General features: G+C 48.6%; 2 protein-coding genes across 3 annotated transcripts in view; one reads left to right on the top strand and one right to left on the bottom strand.

Annotated features, from left to right (window-relative positions):
- The window catches only part of TK2 (thymidine kinase 2), an 87,166-nt gene extending 74,830 nt beyond the window's left edge, over positions 1–12,336 (bottom strand). For both annotated transcript variants that reach the window (XR_013444373.1, XM_078063472.1), the window contains exons 1-2: positions 12,051–12,336; positions 11,292–11,422 (exon numbers count right to left, since the gene is read on the bottom strand). The gene's annotated coding sequence lies outside the window, so the exon portion shown is untranslated. The remainder of the gene's footprint in view (positions 1–11,291; positions 11,423–12,050) is intronic.
- Positions 12,337–12,493: 157 nt separating this feature from the next.
- On the top strand, positions 12,494–20,040 carry CMTM3 (CKLF like MARVEL transmembrane domain containing 3). Its single transcript, XM_036115187.2, has 5 exons — positions 12,494–12,731; positions 15,799–15,954; positions 16,938–17,033; positions 17,431–17,551; positions 18,958–20,040. Exons 1-5 carry the CDS (start codon positions 12,573–12,575, stop codon positions 18,984–18,986), a joined length of 561 nt encoding a protein of 186 aa, XP_035971080.1. The 5' UTR covers positions 12,494–12,572; the 3' UTR covers positions 18,987–20,040.
- The last annotated feature ends 43 nt before the right edge of the window (positions 20,041–20,083 follow it).

Raw genomic sequence — 20,083 nt, 5'->3', positions numbered from 1 at the left:
GACCACCCCCAAGCAGTGGATGCATGGATTTCATCCTAGACAGCAGACTGAGTCCAAGGAACAAGAAACAGAGCCCTTGCAGATGAGGAAGAATGGGATAATTCCCTGGGATTTTGTTTTTACCATTCACTTCCACTCCAGCCTCCAGACCACACCTGAGTAGAGAAACGAAACAAGCTTTATAGACAGAAGACCCCTCAGAACTTGAAAGTGTCAAGGAGACCATGAAAAGGAAAGATCTCAAGAGAAAGATCCCATTAAGCTGTATATGAACTCCTGGGACAACCCCCAAGCAGTGGATGCATGGATTTCACCCTAGACAGCAGATCAAAGGCCTGGAGAAGTAAACCACAGGGAAGGCCATGACACAGGTCTCAGACTGGAAACTCAGACACACACAGAACAGATCAGAATAGCACTGCAACAACAATGGACAGGACATCTGGACAGAATGTCAATAAGGACATAGAGGACTTGAACAATACTACAAACCATCTACTCCTAACAGATATATGTTGAACATTACACCCAACAACAGCAGAATACACATTCTTCACAAGTGCATATGAAAGCATCTGCAAGATAGACCAGGTGTTAGGACACAAACCAAGTCTCAATAGATTTAAAAACACTGAAATCATACAAATTATCTGCTTTGATCATAATGGAATGAAGCTAAAAATGAATAAAAGAAGGAAAACTGGAAAACTGACAAATACGTGGAAAACAACCAATGGGTCAAAGAAGAAAACAGAAAAAGAAATTAGAAAATACCTACAGATGAATGAAACTAAAATACAACATACTAAAACTTATGAGATGCAGCAAAGGCAGTGGTCAGAGAGAAATTTACAGGTGTAAATGCCTACATTTAAAAGGAAGAAAGATCTCAAACCAATAACCTAACTTTACATCTTGATGAACCAGTAAAAGACCAAACTAAACCCAAAGATAGAAGAAAGGAAACAACAGAGATTAAAGCAAAGATAAATAAAACACAGAGTAGAAAAACAATAATCAACAAATCCAGAAGTTGGTTCTTTGGAAGTATCAACAAGATCAACAAACCTTTACCTAATGACAAAAAAAAAAAAAAAGACTAAAGTCAGAATTGAAAGTGAGGATATTATATTGATGATAGAGAAATAAAAAGAATTACAAGATAATTCTACAATAGTTGTATGCCAAAAAATTAGATGAAAAGACATACACACAAGAAACACACGATTTACCTAAATTGACTCAAGAAGAAATAGAAAATCTCAACAGATCTATAAAAGATCAAAATAGTAACGAAAAACCTCCCAACAAATAAAAGTCCAGTACCACCAAACATTTAAAGAATTACCAACCCTTCTCAAACTCTCCCAAAAAGCAAAAAACAAAGGAACACTTTCTAACTCATTTTATGGAGCCAGCATTACAAAAGATACCAAAGCTAGATAAAGATATCACAAAAAAAGAAAACTATATTCCAGTATTTGTTATGACTATAGATGTAAAAATTCTCAACAAAATATTAGCAAACCAACTCTAACAGGACATCAAACTTATTATACACTATGACCAAGTGGGATTTACCCCAGAATAGTACTGCAAAGTTTTTGAACACTGAACTGAGGGGGCACCTGGGTGGCTTAGTCATTAAGTGTCTGCCTTCCGCTTAGGTCATGATCCCAGGGTCCTGGGATCAAGCCCCACATCGGGCTCCCTGCTCAGCGGGAAGCCTGCTTCTCCCTCTCCCACTCCCCTTGCTTGTGTTCCCTCTCTCACTGTCTCTCTCTCTCTGTCAAATAAATAAGATCTTAAAAAAAAAAAAAGAATTTACTAAAAAGAAAAAAAAAAGAAAAGTGAACTGAGGGGCGTCTGGGTGGCTCAGTTGGTTAAGTGTCTGCCTTCAGCTCAGGTCATGGTCCTGGAGTCCTGACATTGAGCCCCACATCAGTCTCCCTGCTCAGCGAGGAGTCTGCTTCTCCCTCTGCCCCTCCCCCCTGCTCGTGCTCTCTCTCTCTCTCACTCTCTCTCTTCTCTCAAATAAATAAATAAAATCTTTAGAAAATTGTTTAAAAAAAAAAGAAAACTGAACTGACATTGGATCCACAGTTCAGTGGTGGTAGGATATTGTGGCCTAAATCTAACCAGTTGATTGCCTGCTTAAAAATAAAAAACAGGGATGCCTGGGTGGCTCAGTTGTTAAGCGTCTGCCTTCGGCTCAGGTCATGATCCCAGGGTCCTGGGATCGAGTCCCACATCGGCCTCCCTGCTCGGTGGGAAGCCTGCTTCTCCCTCTCCCACACCCTCTGTTGTGTTCCCTCTCTCTCTGTCTCTCTCTCTGTCAAAAAATAAATAAAATCTTAAAAAAAAAATTAATTAAAATAAAAATAAAAAACAAAACCCAATGATCTCTATAGGAACTAAACAAATCCAGAGTTCATAGCAAATATGAAAAATGTCCAAGATACAATCAATATTTAGTTGACATATTCAGAACTAGAAAAATCTCAACATTTTATGAGAGAAAAGACAGTCAACATAGAGCAACCCAAGAATAACACAAATGGTAGATGATTAGACAAAAACTTGAAAGAGAATATTGTAACCATGCTCTAAGAATAAGTGAAATAAATGGATAAAAAGTCTTAGTGAAGAAATATAAGATATAAAAAAATCATATGGAAATTTTAGAACTGAACACAATAACCAAAATACAAATCTCACTGGATGTGCTTAACAGCAGAACAGAAATGGCAGAGGAAGGAGTTCGTGAACTTGAAGACAGATTAAGGGGCGCCTGGGTGGCTCAGTTGGTTAACCGTCTGCCTTCAGCTTGGGTCATGATCCCAGGGTCCTAGGATTGAGTCCCGAGTCGGGCTCCCTGCTCAGCAGGGAGTCTGCTTCTCTCACTGCCCCTCCCCCCTCGTGATCTCCCTCTCTCTCTGTGTCATTCTTCTCTCTCTGAAATAAATAAATAAATAAGATAGATCCATAGAAATTATCCAATTTCAACAAAAGAAAGTAATAAGACTGAAAAAAATGAACAGAGCCTTGGGAACTTTAGAGACAATATCAAAAGGTCAAATATTTGTTGTTGTTGTTTTTTTAAAGATTTTATTTATTTATTTGACAGAGAGAGACACAGCGAGAAAGGGAACACAAGCAGGGGGAGTAGGAGAGAGAGAAACAGGCTTCCCGCCGAGCAGGGAGCCCGATGCGGGGCTCGATTCCAGGACCCTGGGATCATGACCTGAGCCGAAGGCAGACGCTTAATGGCGCCCCTCAAAAGGTCTAATATTTGTATCACTGGATTCCCACAACGAGTGGAGTAAGAGTATGGCACAAAAACTTTTTGAAGAAATAATGGCTGACAACTTCCCCAAATTAGCAAAAGACATAAATTTACAGATTCAAGAAATTCAGTAAACTTCAAACAGAAGAAACAAAAAATTCATACCCAGATACAGCCTAATCAAATTTCTGAAAACTAAAGATGAAGAAAAAAATATTGTGAGCACTTAGGGGAAAATGATGCAACAATTTGAATGACTGAGGATTTCTCATCAGAGACCATGGAGCCCAGAAAGAAACGGCACAGTTTTCAAGTGTTAAAAGAAAATAACTGTCAGGGCACCTGGGTGGCACAGTTGGTTAAGCATCCGACTCTCGGTTTTGGCTCAGGTCATGATCTCAGGGTCATGAGATCAAGACCTGCATTGGGCTCCACACTCAGCATGGACCCTGCTTCAGATTCTCTCTCCCTTTCCCTATGCCCCTCCTGCTCATGTCCCTTCTCTCTCTCTAAAATAAATAAATCTTGGGGTGCCGGGGCCCCTGGGTGGCTCAGTCGTTAAGCGTCTGCCTTCGGCTCAGGTCATGATCCCAGGATCCTGGGATCGAGCCTCACATCGGGTTCCCTGCTCAGCAGGAAGCCTGCTTCTCCCTCTGCCCCTCCCGCTGCTTGTGTTCCCTCTCTCGCTGTGTCTCTCTCTGTCAAATAAATAAATAAAAAATCTTAAAAAAAAAAAATCTTGGGGTGCCTGGGTAGCTCAGTCGTTAAGTGTCTGCCTTCGGCTCAGGTCATGATCCTAGTGTCCTAGGATCGAGCCCCACATCGGGCTCCCTGCTCCACGGGAAGCCTGCTTCTCCCTCTCCCACTCCCCCTGCTTGTGTTCCCTCTCTCGCTGTCTCTCTCTCTGTCAAATAAATAAATAAAAAGTCTTAAAAAAAAAAAATCTTGGGGTGCCTGGGTAGCTCAGTCGTTAAGCGTCTGCCTTCGGCTCAGGTCATGATCCTAGTGTCCTGGGATTGAGCCCCACATCGGGCTCCCTGCTCAGCGGGAGGCCTGCTTCTCCCTCTCCCACTCCCCCTGCTTGTGTTCCTGCTCTCACTATCTCTCTCTGTCAAATAAATAAATAAAATCTTTTTTAAAAAAAATAAAAAAAAATCTTTAAAAGAAAAGAACTTTTAAACCCAGAATTCTATATCCAGTTAAAATACCCTTCATCAATGGAGGCCAAAAAAAAAAAAAAAAAAGACAGTCTCAAAAAGAGGAAAACTGGGGACACCTGGGTGGCTTAGTCGGTTGAGTGTCTGCCTTTGGCTCAGGTCATGATCCCAGAGTCCTGGGATCAATCCCCGCCCCACATCGGGCTCCCTACTTATAGGGGAGCCTGCTTCTCCTTCTCCCTCTGCCATACCCCCCCCCCCCCACTTGTGCTCTCTGGCTCTCTCAAGCTCTCTGTCAAATCAATAAATAAAATCTGAAGGAAAAAAAAAAAGAGGAAAACTGGAGCACCCGGGGGGGCTCAGTTGGTTAAGCATCCGGCTCTTGATTTCAGCTCAAGTCATGATTTCAGGGTCATGAGATCGAGCCCCGAGTTTGGCTCTGCACCCAGCAGGGAGTCTGCTGGAGATTCTCTTTGTCCCTCTCCCTCTACCCACCCCCACACCCCCCTCCTCCACACACTCTCTCTCTCTGAAATAAACAAATCTAAAAAAACAAGAGGAAAACTAAGAGAACACATTGCCAGTAGATCTGCTCTGAAAGAAGTGCCAAAGGAAGTTCTTTAGACAGTAGAGAAAGTATACCAGAAGGAAACATGGAATTTCAAGGATAAAGGATGAGCAACAGAAATAGTAAATATCTTAAAAATTAAAAACAGAATTACCATATGATCCAGCATTCCCACTTCTGGGTATATATCCAAAGGAAATAAAAACATCATGTTGAAGAGATATCTGCACGCCTATGTTCATTGCAGCATTATTTACAATAGCCAAGACATGGAAACAACCTAAGTGTCCATCAATAGATGAATGGATAAAGAAAATATGGCATATATACACAATGGAATATTATTCAGCCTTAAAAAAGAAGGAAAACCTACCATTTGTGGCAACATGGAGGGCATTATGCTAAACGAAAAAAGGTAGAGACAAATACTGTATGATTTCATGTATATGTGGAATCTAAAAATCAAGAAAAAAAGAAAAAAGTGAAACTCATAGAAAATGAGATCAGATTTGTTGTTACCAAAGGCAAGAGGTGGAAGGAGAGGGAATTAGATGAAGGTAGTCAAAAGGTACAAATTTCCAGTTATAAGATAAATAAGTACTGGAAATATAATATACAGCATGATAACTACAGTTAACACTGCTATATGGCATATTTGAAAGTTGATGAGAGTAAATCCTAAAAGTTCTCATCACAACTTAAAAAACACTTTTTCTCTTTTTTTGTATCTATATTTGATGATGGACGTTAACTAAACTTACTGTGTTAATCACTTCACAATACACGTAAGTCAAATCCTTATGCTGTAGACCTTAAACTTATATGTCAATTATTATTGTATGTCAATTATTATCTCAATAAAACTGGAAAAAAAAGAAATAGTAAATATCTGGACAAGTAGAATTTTCTTCTCAAGTTCTTCAAAATATGTTTGATGTTTGAAAGCAAAAATCTTAACGTTATCTGATGTGATTTCCTGTAGAAGTAGATATAATACATGTGAGAGCCACAGCATAAAGAAGGGAGGATAAAATGACCTATATGATGGTCAGATTTCTGCATTTCATTTGAAGTGGTAAAATATTAATTCTAAGTAGCCTGAAAAGTTAAGCATATATATAGTAATCCCTATAAAAAACACTAAAAAACTGTACCAAGAGAGTAAAAAACTCAATAGATAAGTTATGAAAGAATACTAAAAAATATTTAAATAATCCACAAGAGGGCAGGAAAGAAGAAACGAACAAAAACAGAAGAAACAAACAAAACAAATACAAAACTGTGTACCTAAATCCAAATATACAAATAATTACACTAAATATATATACATACCAATTAAAATACACAGATTGTCAGAGGGATTTTTTTTTAAAGACCCAATTATATGTCAGCTGCAGAAAACCCACTTTAAATAATGGTATAGGTAGATTAAAAATAAAAGAATGGGAAAAGATATTCCATGCAAACATCAATCAAAAGAAAACTGGGATAGTTAATACTAATATCATACAAAGATAAAGCAAAGAAAATCAGGAATAAAAGAGACACCACATAATGATAAAATGATCAATTCACCCTATGAAAATACAACAGTCCTAAACGTTCCTAATAGCAGAGCCTCAAAATGCAGAAAGCAAAAAGTGGTAGAACTGAAGAGAAAAATGGGCAAATCTACACATATTATTGAAGATTTGAACTTTTCTCTCTAGGCAATTGATAGAACATGTACACAGACAATCAGCAAAGATATAAAAGAACTAAATACCACCACTAATCAACTGGATCTAACTGACATGCATAGAACACTTCACTCAACAAATACACTTTCTTTTCAAGTGCACATAGAGCATTCACCAAGATGGGCCGTATCCTGAATCATAAAACAAACCTGCATAAATTTAAAAGAATTAAAATCATACAAAATGTCTTCTCTGACCATAATGGAATTAAACTGGAAATCAATAACAGAAACATGATTGAAAAGTCAACTGTTTAAAAATTAAATAATATACTGTCAAATAATCTGCAGTTCAAAGATACAGTCTTGGGAGAAATTAGAAAATATTTTGAAGTGGACAAAAATGAAAACACAACATCAACATTTGTAAGATGAAGTGAAAATAGTACTTAGATATTTATAGCATTAAATGCTTATATGAGAAAAGCATAAACAAGATGTGCCAGATAAATGCCAACAAAAAGAAGGTAGGCATGGTGAAATTAATATTAAATGAAATAGAATTCAAAGCTAAAAGCATTCACTAGGGACAACAGAAATGTCAAAATGACAGTTAATAAAAACTTAATATATGCCAGGTACTATTCTTTTTTTTTTTCTTTTGCTAGGCACTGTTCTAAGATATTTTTATATATTAACTCATTTAATCCCTACAATAATTATATGACTTAGGTAATATTATTATCGCCATTGTGGGAATGGAGAAACTGAGTACAGAGAAGTTAAGAAAGCAATAGAACTAGGATTTAAACCCAGGATTTAGGCTCTTTTTTGCTACACTCTACTGAACAAAACATATGTTAACTTTTGGGGCACCTGGGTGGCTCCGTTGGTTGAGCCTCCAGCTCTTGGTTTCCTCTTGGGTGATGATCTCAGGGTTGTGGGATGGGCCTATAGCAGGGGTCCACGCTCAGCGGGGAGTCTGCTTGGGATTCTCGCTCTCCCTCTCCTTCTGCCCGTCCCCCACCTCTCTCTCTCAAATAAATAAATAAATCTTAAAAAAAAAAAACCCATGTTAACTTTTGTTCATCTAACACCATAATTTCAAAAAAAACAAACAACAACAACCCCAAACTATTAGAAATCCAAGGAAAAGTAATAAATCTAAAACTTTAGTGAGGAGCTTTAATATATCTGTTTTAGTAAGTCAATACATCAAGAAAAAGAAGAGTAAGTATAGGAGCGGCTGGGTGGTGCAGTCAGTTGAGCATCGGACTCTCCTGAGATCACGCCCTGCATCTGGCTCCTCGCTCAGGGGGGAGTCTGCTGGAGATTCTCCTCTCCCTCTCCCTCTGCCCCTCCCCCAGCTCCTGTGCTCTCTCTCTCTCTCTCTCTGAAATAAATAAATAAACCTTAAAAAAAAAAGAAGAGTAAGCATACAGAGAGTTTAAATTACATAATTAACAAGATACATAATGGACATATGGATTTTGAACCCAACTAAGAGAGAATATTCAATCCTTTTAAGCACACATGGAACACTTACAATCCCTGACTATCTATTAGGACACAAAGAAAATCTCAACAAATTCCAAAAGGCAGAACATACAGACCTGTTCTCTGAATAAAAGAAATAATAAAATTTGATATTCATCACCAAAGTATAGCCAAAAATTTATCAAATTAAAAATTTTGAAATACCCTTTTAAATTATTCTTGGATTAAAGAGGAAATTTAAAATGGAAACTATAAGCTAATTAGAAGTGGATAAAAACTAGAGCATTATTTTAAGGATGTGTCCTAAGCAGTCCTCAGAGAAAAATTTATAGCTTTAAATGCCTTCATTAGGAAACAAGAAAGACTTAAATAAAGGATAACACAATACACAACAACTAGAATAAAATGAAACAAAAACTAGAGGTCAATTCTATTTATGAAAATAAAGGCAAAACTCCCAAACAAAATACTAGCAAAATGATTCTAGAGGTTTATCAAAAGAGCAAAGCAACATGACCATTAAAGGCACATCCCACGAATGTAAGGACAGTGAGCCTTGGGAAAACTGTGATTGTCGGTCACCACATTCATAGATTAAAGGAGAAAAACACCAGGTTCTAAAAGGAGAAATCTGTATGGCAAAAATGCAAAGTAAAAGACAAATGATAAGCCAGGAAAAACTATTCATAACTCAAATTTCAGAAAAAGGACTAATTTCCTGAATATATGCATTCTTATGTATCCATTTTTTTAAACCAACAATTAATAGAAAAACATACAAAGTATGTGAAAAGTCAGTTCTTGGAAAAGCAAATGCAAATGGCTGTTACATACGCAAAAAAAAAAGCAACAAAAATACTCCTTAATCCACTCATAACTAGAGAAATGCAAATTAACACTACCACAAGGGATTTATTTCTAAATACCATTCTCCAGTAAAAGAACCAGAGCTTCTTAGAGGAACTCGGATTCCAGGGCTGGGATGGGGAGAAGATAAAATGAACCTGACGCATGTTATAGGGTCAGAAAATAAAGAAATGGGGGGGGGGAGAGATGGGGGATGGGTACCCAGAAGCCCACCAGTAGGAGCTAATAAAGGCCAAAGATGAAAAAATTTAACCAACAAAATCAAGCACAAGAGTATTTAATCATAAGCCAGAGAATAAAATAAAGAAACCAGTGTAGGAGAACAGAAAATATTCCTTACACAGGAATGTACAGGGAATAGAGCCGCCCTTCTTCATCCCATAGCAGACACTTCTGGGGCCATCCGAGTGATGGGTTCTGGGCTGGGCTAGGACAGGCTCCCATGGAGCTCACAGCCTGCAGTGGGAGTGACAGCCGTCTCGGGCATCCAGTCCCCTCAAGCAGGGGCACCCCTCCAGTTCTCCTTGCCTCTCTCTGGGCCCTCTCAGCCACCCCAGTGAGTCACCATATTTTTTTGCGTGAGTTCCCTTTCAGTAAATTGAGATAGAGATTACTTGAAATAAAATGCAACCATTTTAAGTGGAGCGTTTGATGGGTTTTGTTAAATGTATGTTTCTGTGCAGTCACCACCCTCGGCAAAATAAAAAACATTTCCAGCACTCCAAAGAGCTTCCTCCTGCCCCCACCCCAGGTTACCACTGGTCTGATTTCGGTCACCATAGCTGAGTTTCACATGTTCTAGAAATTCATAAAAATAGAATCATACAGCATGTACCCTTTCGAGCCTGGCTTCTTTCATTCAACATAACGTCTGCAAAATGCATCCCTATTGTTGCACCTGTCAATGGTTTATTCCTTCTTCGTGCTAAGAAGTATTCCAGCGAAGGGATGCCCCACAGTTAGTTTATCCTCTCAGGTGTAATGAACCACTGGAGTTGTGCAGTTTGAGCTATTAAAAATAGAACCTCAGGAGGCCTAGGTGGCTCTGTCGGTTAAGCCTCTGCCTTCGGCTCAGGTCATGATCCCAGCGACCTGGGATCAAGTCCCCCATAGGGCTTTTGCTCAGCTTGGAGCCTGCTTCTCCTTCTGCCCCTCCCCCCACTCATGCTCTCATGTGCTCTCTCTCTCTGATAAATAAATAAATAAAATCTTAAAAAATAATTAAAAATAAATTAAAAAATAAAAATAGAGCCGCTGTGGATGTTCAAGTCCAAGCCTTTGCAAAGACATGTGCTTTCATTTCTCTTGGGGAAATACCTACAGATAAAATCTCTGGGTCACACAGTATACCTCTGTGTAATATTTTAGGAAACTGCCAAGCTGTCTTCCGCAGTGGAGGTCATCACTTCCAGCCCCAACAGGGGTGTATGAGAGTTCCAGTTTCTCCACATCCTCCCCAGCACTTGAATGGTAGAGTCCCCTTTTATGAAGCCATTTTAATAGGTGTAAAATAGTATCTCGGGGCGCCTGGGTGGCTCAGTTGGTTAAGCAACTGCCTTCGGCTCCCGTCATGATCCTGGAGTCCCGGGATCGAGTCCCACATTGGGCTCCCTGCTCAGCGGGCAGTCTGCTTCTCCCTCTGACCCTCCCCCCTCTCATGCTCTCTCTCTCTCTCATTCTCTCTCTCTCAAATAAATAAAATCTTTTTTAAAAATTTAAAAAGATAGTTTCTCATTGTGGCTCTAATTTGCATTCCTAGATGTCTAATGATATTGAATATAGTTTCGAGCACTTACTGGATATTCATATATCTTCTTTGGACTGTTCAAAACTTTGGCCAATTAAAAAAGTTGCGTTGTTTTCTACTTACTGAGTTACAGTTTTGAGCCAAATTAACACTGATCAATATCAGGTTGTCCTTGTTCTAACCCTCACCTGTCCTCCTCCCAGGGGATCCAGAGTAAGATCCAAACACCTGGGTCTGGTTCTCTACTATCTATCTCCTCCCCCCAGCCCCTTGCTCAGTCCTTTCTTCCACAAAGGCTCCCGGCAACCCTCTGAACCAGCCATAATGAGGCAGACAACTATTACCAAGAATCATCTTGTTCACGATTCTCTGGACACACTATTGACCCACTCCCCACAAATTAAGCTGATGCGTCCTTGCGTCCTGCAAATGCAATCTTTCTAGCACTGCTGTTGAATGAACAAATAAATGAGTGAACGAATGCCTCTTACCTGGCGGGAGAGGCCATCGAAGTCTTCTTTGAGGAAGTGACACTGGGATGATCACAGAGTAAAGAGAAGTTCATCGGATAACCAGGTTGGAGAAGAGCATCCAGGTAGCAGGGTCAGCATGCACAAAGGCCCTGGAGTGGGGAGAGCATGGTTTGTTCAAGAAACTGTAAGAGGGTCTATGAGTGAGAGAGCCAGGGAGCAGAAGACACCAAGGGATTACGTTTTTAGTCTCTCTACCAAGACTCTGAGCAAGATGGGAATCTCCCAAGGTTTAGGGGATAAGGGAAATGCAGGTGATCCTGACTGAGCATTTTAGCATCCTTCTGGCTGCCAAGAGAGGAAGCAGAGAGGCCTCTTAAAGACACCCTCACAGCAGTCCAGGGAGGAGGCAGGAGTACTCTGGGGCCTCGTGGAGGCTTGGTGGTGGTGAGAAGTGAAGAGACAAAGAAAGCTTTAGGAGGTGAACATGTGCCGGCCTTGGTGACGGACTGATGGTGAGGGTGAAGGAGAACAAGGACAGCCCCGGGTCTCAGATCTTGGGGTAGAAGGATGGATGGCGGTGCCCTTCATGGGGGCCCAGGCGCCAATGGGAGTCCCCGGAGTATGAATGGGGAGAGGGAGCAGAAGGAAGGCTGGGGCAGCCAGTACAGGAGGCCGGGCTGGCCGAAGATGGGAGGGGTGGCCAGGGGAGAAAGAGGGAGTGGGTTGGGGAGCTGACAGCTCGATCAAAAGCGCAGGAGGACGAGACAGGGGTCTTGCCGTTTGGGCGCCTAGGTTCCTGGGTCCCGGACACAGCGCAGGGACACGGGCAGGACGCTAGACGACGCAGCGAGTGTACACAAGCCTTCAGAGCACGCAGAGAAGACTGGAAGCCCCGACGGGGCGTTCAGGGGCAGCAAAAAGAAGGTCTCGGAGCGCCGGGCCGGGGCTGAGGGGAGAGTGCGGGTGGGTATGAGGGGGCCCCACGCCAGCTCGGCGGACAGTCCCGCCCGGCGGGGCCCGGAGCAGCTCGGGCAGCCGGGGTCCGAGGGGAGGAGGGGAGGAGGAGAGGAGGAGGAAGGCGAGCGGAAGAAGCGAGCGGGGCAGCGGGGGAGCAGGAGACAGCGAGGAAGGGAGGAGGGGACGGGGCAGGAGGGGCGGGGCGGGGGCGGGGCGGCGGGGCGATGCGCCCCCGCTCTCGAGTCTCGCCTTTTTCTCCTTCCGCACAGCCCGGGTTTCCGCTTCCCTCCCGGGCGCGGGGTGAGGGAGCGGGGCCGCGCCTCGGTCCCTGCCGCCGCCGCCATGTGGCCCCCAGACCAGGAGCCCGACGCGGAGCCCGGCCCGGCCCCGGCGCGCGCCGGCCGCTCTCCGCCCGGCGCGGCGATGCCCGGGCTCCGCGCCCTCCTGCCGGCGCGCGCCTTCCTCTGCTCGCTCAAAGGCCGCCTCCTGCTGGCCGAGTCGGTGAGTGCGGCGCGGGGCCGGGGCCCGGGGCGGCGGAGGCGCCGTCGGGACGCCCGGGACCGCCGAGCCCTCGGAGCCGCGGAAAGCGGGCGGAGCTGGGCGCACTTCCCCAGGCGTCGGGTGGCGCCGAAGCTCAGCGCTCGAAGCAAAGGCGAGGCGGGGCTCGAACCCAGGCCCTCGGGGCTCCCTAACCCAACGTGGGGGGCCGGTCGGGACGCCTGAGGCCGCGGCCCGACGACGCGGCGGCCGGGCCCCTGGGAGCTCAGCCTGGCGCTGTGTGACCCCGGGCGCCTCCGCCCTCTCCGGGCCCCCGGAACGGGCTGCAGCCCCACATCCTCTGGCCTCCGTCGCGGGCACTCGGCTCCGCAAACCCTCCCGCCATCCCCGGCTGCGCCCCGGGAGGAATCAGCCCGCTCGGCGCTTCACGACGCCCGGATCGGGGCCGGGGTCGGCTCTCCGCGCCCTTGCCCGCTTTCCTGGGCGCAGGGAGGGCTGGCCGGGCCTCGAGCTGCGGGGCGGAGGCCGGGGTGGACTCCGGCCAGCCGAGACGGGGAACAGCGGGAAGTGGGAAGGGGACCCCCGGGATTGGGTGAGGCCGGGGCCGCACAGTGCGGGGCGCGGAGGCAGACCCCTCCCCCCGGGTGCAGGGGGCGGGAGCCCAGCGGGGTGACTTCATCCCCCTCATGCCCCCCTCGCTCGGATCCAGCCGCCCCGCCCCCGCCGAGCTCCTTCCTCCTGCCCGCAACCCCCACCCCGGCCCGTCAGGCCTTTGTCTTGGGGACACTACGAAAGCTCCCGCACCATCCGCGGGTGGGGCGGGGGCTTGGTGCTGGGCCTCCGTGCAGGGAAGGGGACGAAGTGGTCGGGCGCAGGGGAGGTGAGATAAGGAACAGCTCTTGTTACTTAGATCCCTGGCAGTTTGGCAGTCCCTGTCGTTATTCCCACTTTGCAGACAAGAAAGCTGAGGCCAGGGCATCTAGGGAATTTAAGAGGTGGGTCACTTGCGGGCCAGGTGACAGCAAGGCTGAGTGGAGGTCAGAGGAAGGAAGCTTCTGCCCCAGACCTCTCCTTCGTACTGCCCAGGGCAGATGGCAGGAGGCCATCCTGCCACTTCTGCCCCTGGGGTCAGCCCGGAGGTCACCAGCCCAGCTCCCAAGGGAGGCACCAGGACCCAGGACTCAGCCCACACTCCAGGGAGTCGCCTGTGGTTGCCCACCCCAGCCCCACCCTGGAGACTGATGAGAGCCCCTTTTGCACAGAACCCTTAAATCCACAGGCCAGTGAGGGAAGCCAACCCCAACGCCACTCAGCCCACCTTATAGGGGAGGCCCTTGGTGTAGCTGATCTAGGAGGATGAAGAAGTAGGGAGGAACAGGTCAGGGTTGATCACAAGGGGAGCCACTCTGGCCACTCTTCCCTCCCTCTGGTCCCCCCTGGCTGCCTCCAGGCCCAAGCAAGTGGGGAGGCTGACAGGGACGGGAAAGGGGAGGAGGTAGCCACCAGGAATCAGGGAATAAGGAAACAGGAGTGGAGAGGGGGTTCCCCAGAATCTGACTTTGGGGGCCGGTGGACAGGAAGGGGAGGGACCACGACAGCCTTCCCAGGAGGATGTAGAGCAGGAGCTAGGGACAGGGCTGGGTCAGGGCCCCCTGGCCTTGCTTTCCTGGGAGGCCCCTCTCGGTGCCTTAATTTCACATCTGTTCGAGTTGAACTCGGCTACTTCCCGGGCCATGGTCAAGGCAGATTTGGGTGCCCTGGGGACTCCCTGGGATCTCTGCAGCTCATCTGTCTGAAGCAGCCACAGCATTTCCTGTGGGGCATCTGGGTGTCCCTACAGGACCCCCTGGGCCCCACTCCAAGCTACTCAGCCGTGGACATGTTCAAACCCGCCCAGCCATAGTGACAGGACAGATAAAGGCCAGCTCCCATAGGGCAGGGTTGCTTAGGAACTAGAGCTGTGTGGCCAGCCAGCCCTGGGTTCAAGTTTTGATGCCTTGTTATGAGCCGCATGACACTGAGCAACTCACTTCACCTGTGAAGTGTCCGCACCTCAGTCTTCCGATCTGTGAGGTGGGCTGTGAACAGCACCTGTGCATGGGTGGTTGCGAGGATGCTCCAAGCCTCAGGCCGTGGCCCGGGAAACAGCCCCTCATCTTGGTCTGCCCTGCCCTGCAGGGCACACGGTCTGCAGAACTAGCCGGGGACCTCAGCATCTGCTGGCATCAGTCCCCACCCACGGCGTGTGGGCAGGGCTGCGGAGAACTCTGATCCTTGTTCCTTAGCGCGGCCTGCCCTTTGCACAAAGGCTGGGTGGATGATGCAGCAGGGCCTGAAGGGTCAGGCCAACACTCCCCCTCCTGGAGGGTTTTTTCTTCGTGTGAATTGGCCAACATAGAAAACCCAAAGAGCTCTACCGTTAGCGCCCGTATGCCCACCGCCCAGAGCGTACAGTTGTTACTCTGTTGTCAGATTTCCTTTATCACAGATCTTATCCGTCTGTCTGGCCACCAATTAGTTTTTGATGCAGAATAAATTACCTGCATCAGTACATTTCGACTCTGAACACTTCAGCATGCATATCATTAACTAAATTCAAGGTTTGTATATTGTTTTTCAGCTAAAAGTCACATTCTTGGGAGTTGGGTGTAATTTTTTGAAATGGTTTCTGCTTCGGGAGCTGCCTTAGAGACTGCTTAGGTTTGATTTGCCCTGTTGGGCACCATCTGAGTTGGGTGGATCCTGCCATAGAGCCTGCTGGGGTGGGGGGCGAGGTGAGCAGCAGGAGGACGTGGACGCAGCCTCCTGGGGGGCTAGACCCATGTGGGAAGCTGGGCTTCCTGATTGGGTCCTGGCAGGGTGCTGGCACGGGATCAGGGTGCAGAGCCGTGCCCAGAGGCATTGGGGCAGCACGGGTGTGGGCCAGGGCCCCATAACGGGGTTCTAATGCTGGCGGCTGCAGGACTGTGGGCAGGTGGCCTCCCCTGGTGGAGCGTCTTCTGTGCTTGGCTGCAGAGCCCTGGGCCGGGGGTTGTGCAAAGGTTCTGACTTTACCTTCCCGCACCTCCAGGGTCTCTCGTTCATCACCTTTGTCTGCTATGTGGCATCCTCTGCCTCCGCCTTCCTCGCAGCGCCTCTGCTGGAGTTCCTGCTCGCCCTCTACTTCCTCTTTGCCGATGCCATGCAGCTGAATGACAAGTGGCAGGGCTTGTGCTGGCCCATGATGGTGAGGGCTGGGCCCCAGGAGGAAGGGGCTGGCTGCATTTCGGCCCTCACCCTTTCTTCAGTGTGCTGGTTGGTTGGAGCCAGGACCCTCCACCCGGCAGCCATGTGACCCGGAGCCGTTGCCTTACCTCCGGGAGCTCTCTGGGTGAGGCGGGGAAGCCCCGCTGGCATCCTGGCCCCTGGCCACCAGGTGGCGCTGGTGCTCCCAGCTGGGCCTGCCGGAATGAGCCTCAGCCGCAGGAATTCAAGCCATTTCCACAAGGGCAGGACAGGTTAACTGAGGACTTGCAGGGCTTACCCAGACCTCAGCCGTCTGGCAACTTGCTTAAGCAGTCACCTGGAAGGCCTCAGAGCCCCACCTCAAACTTTGCTGTTTGAGAAGGGACAGAAAGACTGCGATTGCACCCTGGTCTCTTGACTTCATATCCAATATGCTTCCTGCTGGGCTGCACCCTGTGTCCCCATTTTAGGGACAGGTGAGCAGAAACCATGATACATAAATGGATCTGCCACAAGTATGTGGCTCAGTGAGGCCCAGGGCCAGATCTCCCCACTGGAGAGCCAGCAGGGAGCAGGTGACCAGGTTTCCAACGTCTTTCTCACCAAATGAGATCTGTATGTGGGCCCGGCCGGAGGGCAAGCTGCAGCCTGGCCCACATCCTGTTGTCCACCGGGCAGGGGACAGCCAGCTGGACCGGGAACAGGGCAGCCTCCAGGGGCACCTGGGCAGGGGCAGGAATGGGGGTGGGAGAAGGGCCAGGGAGTGCAAGGTGGGGCCAGGACAGGGCGGGAGCCCCACAGATGCTGGACCTGCGGGCGCCGGGTGTGTGTCCAGCCTTCGGGGCCCATCATCCCCTGGGAACAGTGGGTTCCAGCCCCATTCCTGCCGCCTGGTGCCCTTCTGAGTCCCTGCCCCGGTCTGGGCTCCCAGCTGTACTCCACTTCTGGGAGCCCAGGGCGGTGACCACGCCCGCCTCCCCCCAGGACTTCCTGCGCTGTGTCACAGCAGCTCTCATCTACTTTGCCATCTCCATCACAGCTGTCGCCAAGTACTCGGATGGGGCTTCCAAAGCAGCTGGGGTGAGTAGCCACCCTAGCCCTGGAAGAGGTTGCCCAGCAATGCCCCCCTCAAGTTCACCCCACCCCTGACGGAGCCCCAGATGCCCCTTGGACACTCAATGTCTGGGGCACAGTCTGTCGCCGCAGAGGCCCCTTGGGTTTTCACGTGGATCTCAGCGATTCCAAAGTCTTATTGGAGATTTAATCTGCCCCGAGTTTTGAAGGCTGTTTGCCCAACCAAGATAACAGCTCATTTTCTTACTTGTCGGTACCGGGACAGGTCTATGTTTGCCAATCCGAGCTACTTATCCGAGCTGATTGAGTGGGGCAGCAGCTTCTCCGCTTCTCCCGGGCTCTCGGACCAGGGACTCCCAGCTCCTGATGATGGGTCCCATCCACCCTGTTCCCTATCCCACAGGTGTTTGGCTTCTTTGCCACCATCGTGTTTGCAATCGATTTCTACCTGATCTTTAATGATGTGGCCAAATTCCTCAAGCAAGGGGACTCCGCAGAAGAGAACACAGCCGACAAGGCGGAAGGTGGGTGGCCCCCCTGTGGGTTTTCACCTGGGAACCCAGCTTCTCAACCCAGGACTGTTGCTGGGGACCCTGCTCTCCCTTAGGGATACTTGGCCAGTTTGAGGCTGGAGGAGCATTTCCTCTCTCCCCATATGGGCAGGAAGTGTGTTCACAGCCTGGTTCTCCTATCCCTTCATGGGGCACTGATCATAAAGCAGGCTGGCTCCGCAGGGCCTCTGCCTTTCCAGGAAAGGCATGCTGAGGGCAGCCCGTGGCCTTTTCCTCGGTGAGACCTTCCCTGATGAGCCTGGGCTGCTGAGCGGCCACCTGCCCAGTTTTACCGGCCCGTTGCTCAAGGGCCAGAGAACCAGGCTCTCCTTATCCGCAGCACTCGGGCAAGCTCAGCAGAAACCATCCCTCTGCTAAAAATATGTGAGACTCATCTCATCCCATCCTGTACTTGAGCCACTCCTAGGTTCAGTGTCCCTAGACATTTTCCTTAGGCCTTTGGGACCTGCTACCAGTTGCCTGCCCGGGGTGCTCCTAGCCCATCACCCCAGTGAACAAGTAGGAAGCGTCAGTGGAGACGCGTGTTTGAGTATTGTGGGCTTTGACACTTGGAGATATGTGTATGATGATTTCTTTTTTTTTTTTTTTTTGCTGTAAAATGATTCCTAGCTTGTGTTAGAATCAATACAGCAAACCCACAAAATCATACAGGGTTAGGGAGTCAGGGTTTGTGGAGGCTCTCCGAGCTCATCCATGACCCGGCAACAGTGTGAGGACAAACTGGGGTTCAAAGAGACTGAGGTTGGCCAGGGAAGGGGTGTCCCTCCCTGAAAATAGCAACTGGCACTGGGGCTGAGGCAGGAGGGTTAGCAACTTGGGTGTCTTTCCTTCCTGGAATGGGGGGGGGTTCCAGAAGGCCCTAGAGAGTACTCTTCGGTATTGGATTTCTAGGAGCCCTTGAGTCATACCTTAGATAGGCCCTTGACGTCATAACATGGTTCTGATCACCATATAATATTAGGATTGGGGGCAAGGGGGATTGAAACTATAAGTTGGTTAAAAGAAAGCTTCCTGATTTTCTAGTATATTTTACTTTCTTGTGCCTGAAAATAGCTGTCCTCACCTTGCCCTGCTGAATTGCAGGGTAGGGTTGAATTTGGGGTGCAGATATATCACGCTAACACCCCAGGTGAGAACGGCCCGGGGCGACTCCGGAGGGGCATGTGGGCTCCCCGCTGCATGCGCCCCGCCCTGGAGGGGACGGCAGCTGCCCCCGCAGGGGCCCAGGCCCGGGGCCAGCCCTCACACCAAGCTGGCACCACCAACAGTCAGAAACCCAGCCAGTCTCCCCAGAAACAGCTTCCCGGCACCGCTAGCCTGGAAACTCCGGCCAAGCGTCCCCCTTGCTTCGCTTTCAGAAGAGAATTCCGACTCCGAGTCTGACTGAGGCCTGCCCCGCCCCGGCAGCCCGAGCGCGGGCCCCACTGCTGCACCTCGGGACCGGCGGCAGCCGCGGCCAGGGCACCGCGCGTGTTGCGAGAGCGGCGCCGACCTCTCCAGCGGCAGTGGGAGCTGCTGACGGCGCTGGCCTCCTCAGGGCCCCAGGGTGACACGCCCGAGCCCGGCACCCGACCCGGCACCCTCGGCCGAGCACCGTCTAACCGCTGCGCACGCGGGAGCATCGTGAATATTCCGCCACGTCTCCTCGTTTCTGCCCCACAGACCTTAAGCCTTGTAACCTCTCTGCCAAAAATAAGCACAAGGGGACAGAGCTGACGGAGCCTTGTTACCTCCGTCACAGGAAGCATTGCATGCTGGGGGGCGGGGGGGGTAGGACCGAAGCCACCACAGGGCCCACCTGCTAGGCCCCAGGGATTTTTGTCCGCATTTGGTGTCCCACTCATGCGAGGCACTTTGTCGAGAATGATCCTTCCAAGATTCTCTTGTTCAAGGAACAGCAGTATGCTCTTCATTTTTGAAGCAGGAGGAAAACCGACCTTTGCTCTCATCCAGGAGCGAGCAGGTCAGGGTGCCTGTTAGGGGGAGCCACCCTGGGGAGCCACGTCTTCTCCGCGTGGTATGACAGTTGTACCAGGTCCAAAAGGTCAAGGGTACCTAACCGTGAAGTAACTGACAGCGTTCTGGGGGGCTGGGCAGGCCCAGCCGATCCCTCTTTCCTGGGGGCCCAGGAGCAGGCGAGGGGCTCTCGGGCACTCAGGATGACAGGTTTCTCGACACCTGACTGCCTCTCGAGAGGGGAGCTGGGCCTTCTGTGTTGACCTAGAGACATGTGCTGCGTGTATATGTTCAATGGGATTTTGTAACTTTATGTAATTTTTTTTTTTTTTTACACAAAAGTAGCTTTTTAAATGGCATTTCCTCTGACCCAAGAAGCCTCATGAATGAGCCAGATCTGGACCCGTGTCTTGGGCATTTGTAACCTTTGTTCTTCTCCTGCATGTGAAAAAAGCCATAATAGATTAAAGCAGACTGACTGCGTGCTTGGAGTGTATGTTTGAAAACCCCTCCACCACCCAGAGCAGC

This window comes from Halichoerus grypus, chromosome 15 (genome assembly GCF_964656455.1).
Source record: "Halichoerus grypus chromosome 15, mHalGry1.hap1.1, whole genome shotgun sequence".
NCBI lineage: Eukaryota > Metazoa > Chordata > Mammalia > Carnivora > Phocidae > Halichoerus > Halichoerus grypus.
Note: the sequence above shows the minus strand (reverse complement) of the source record. Positions and strands in the feature narration are given on the sequence as shown.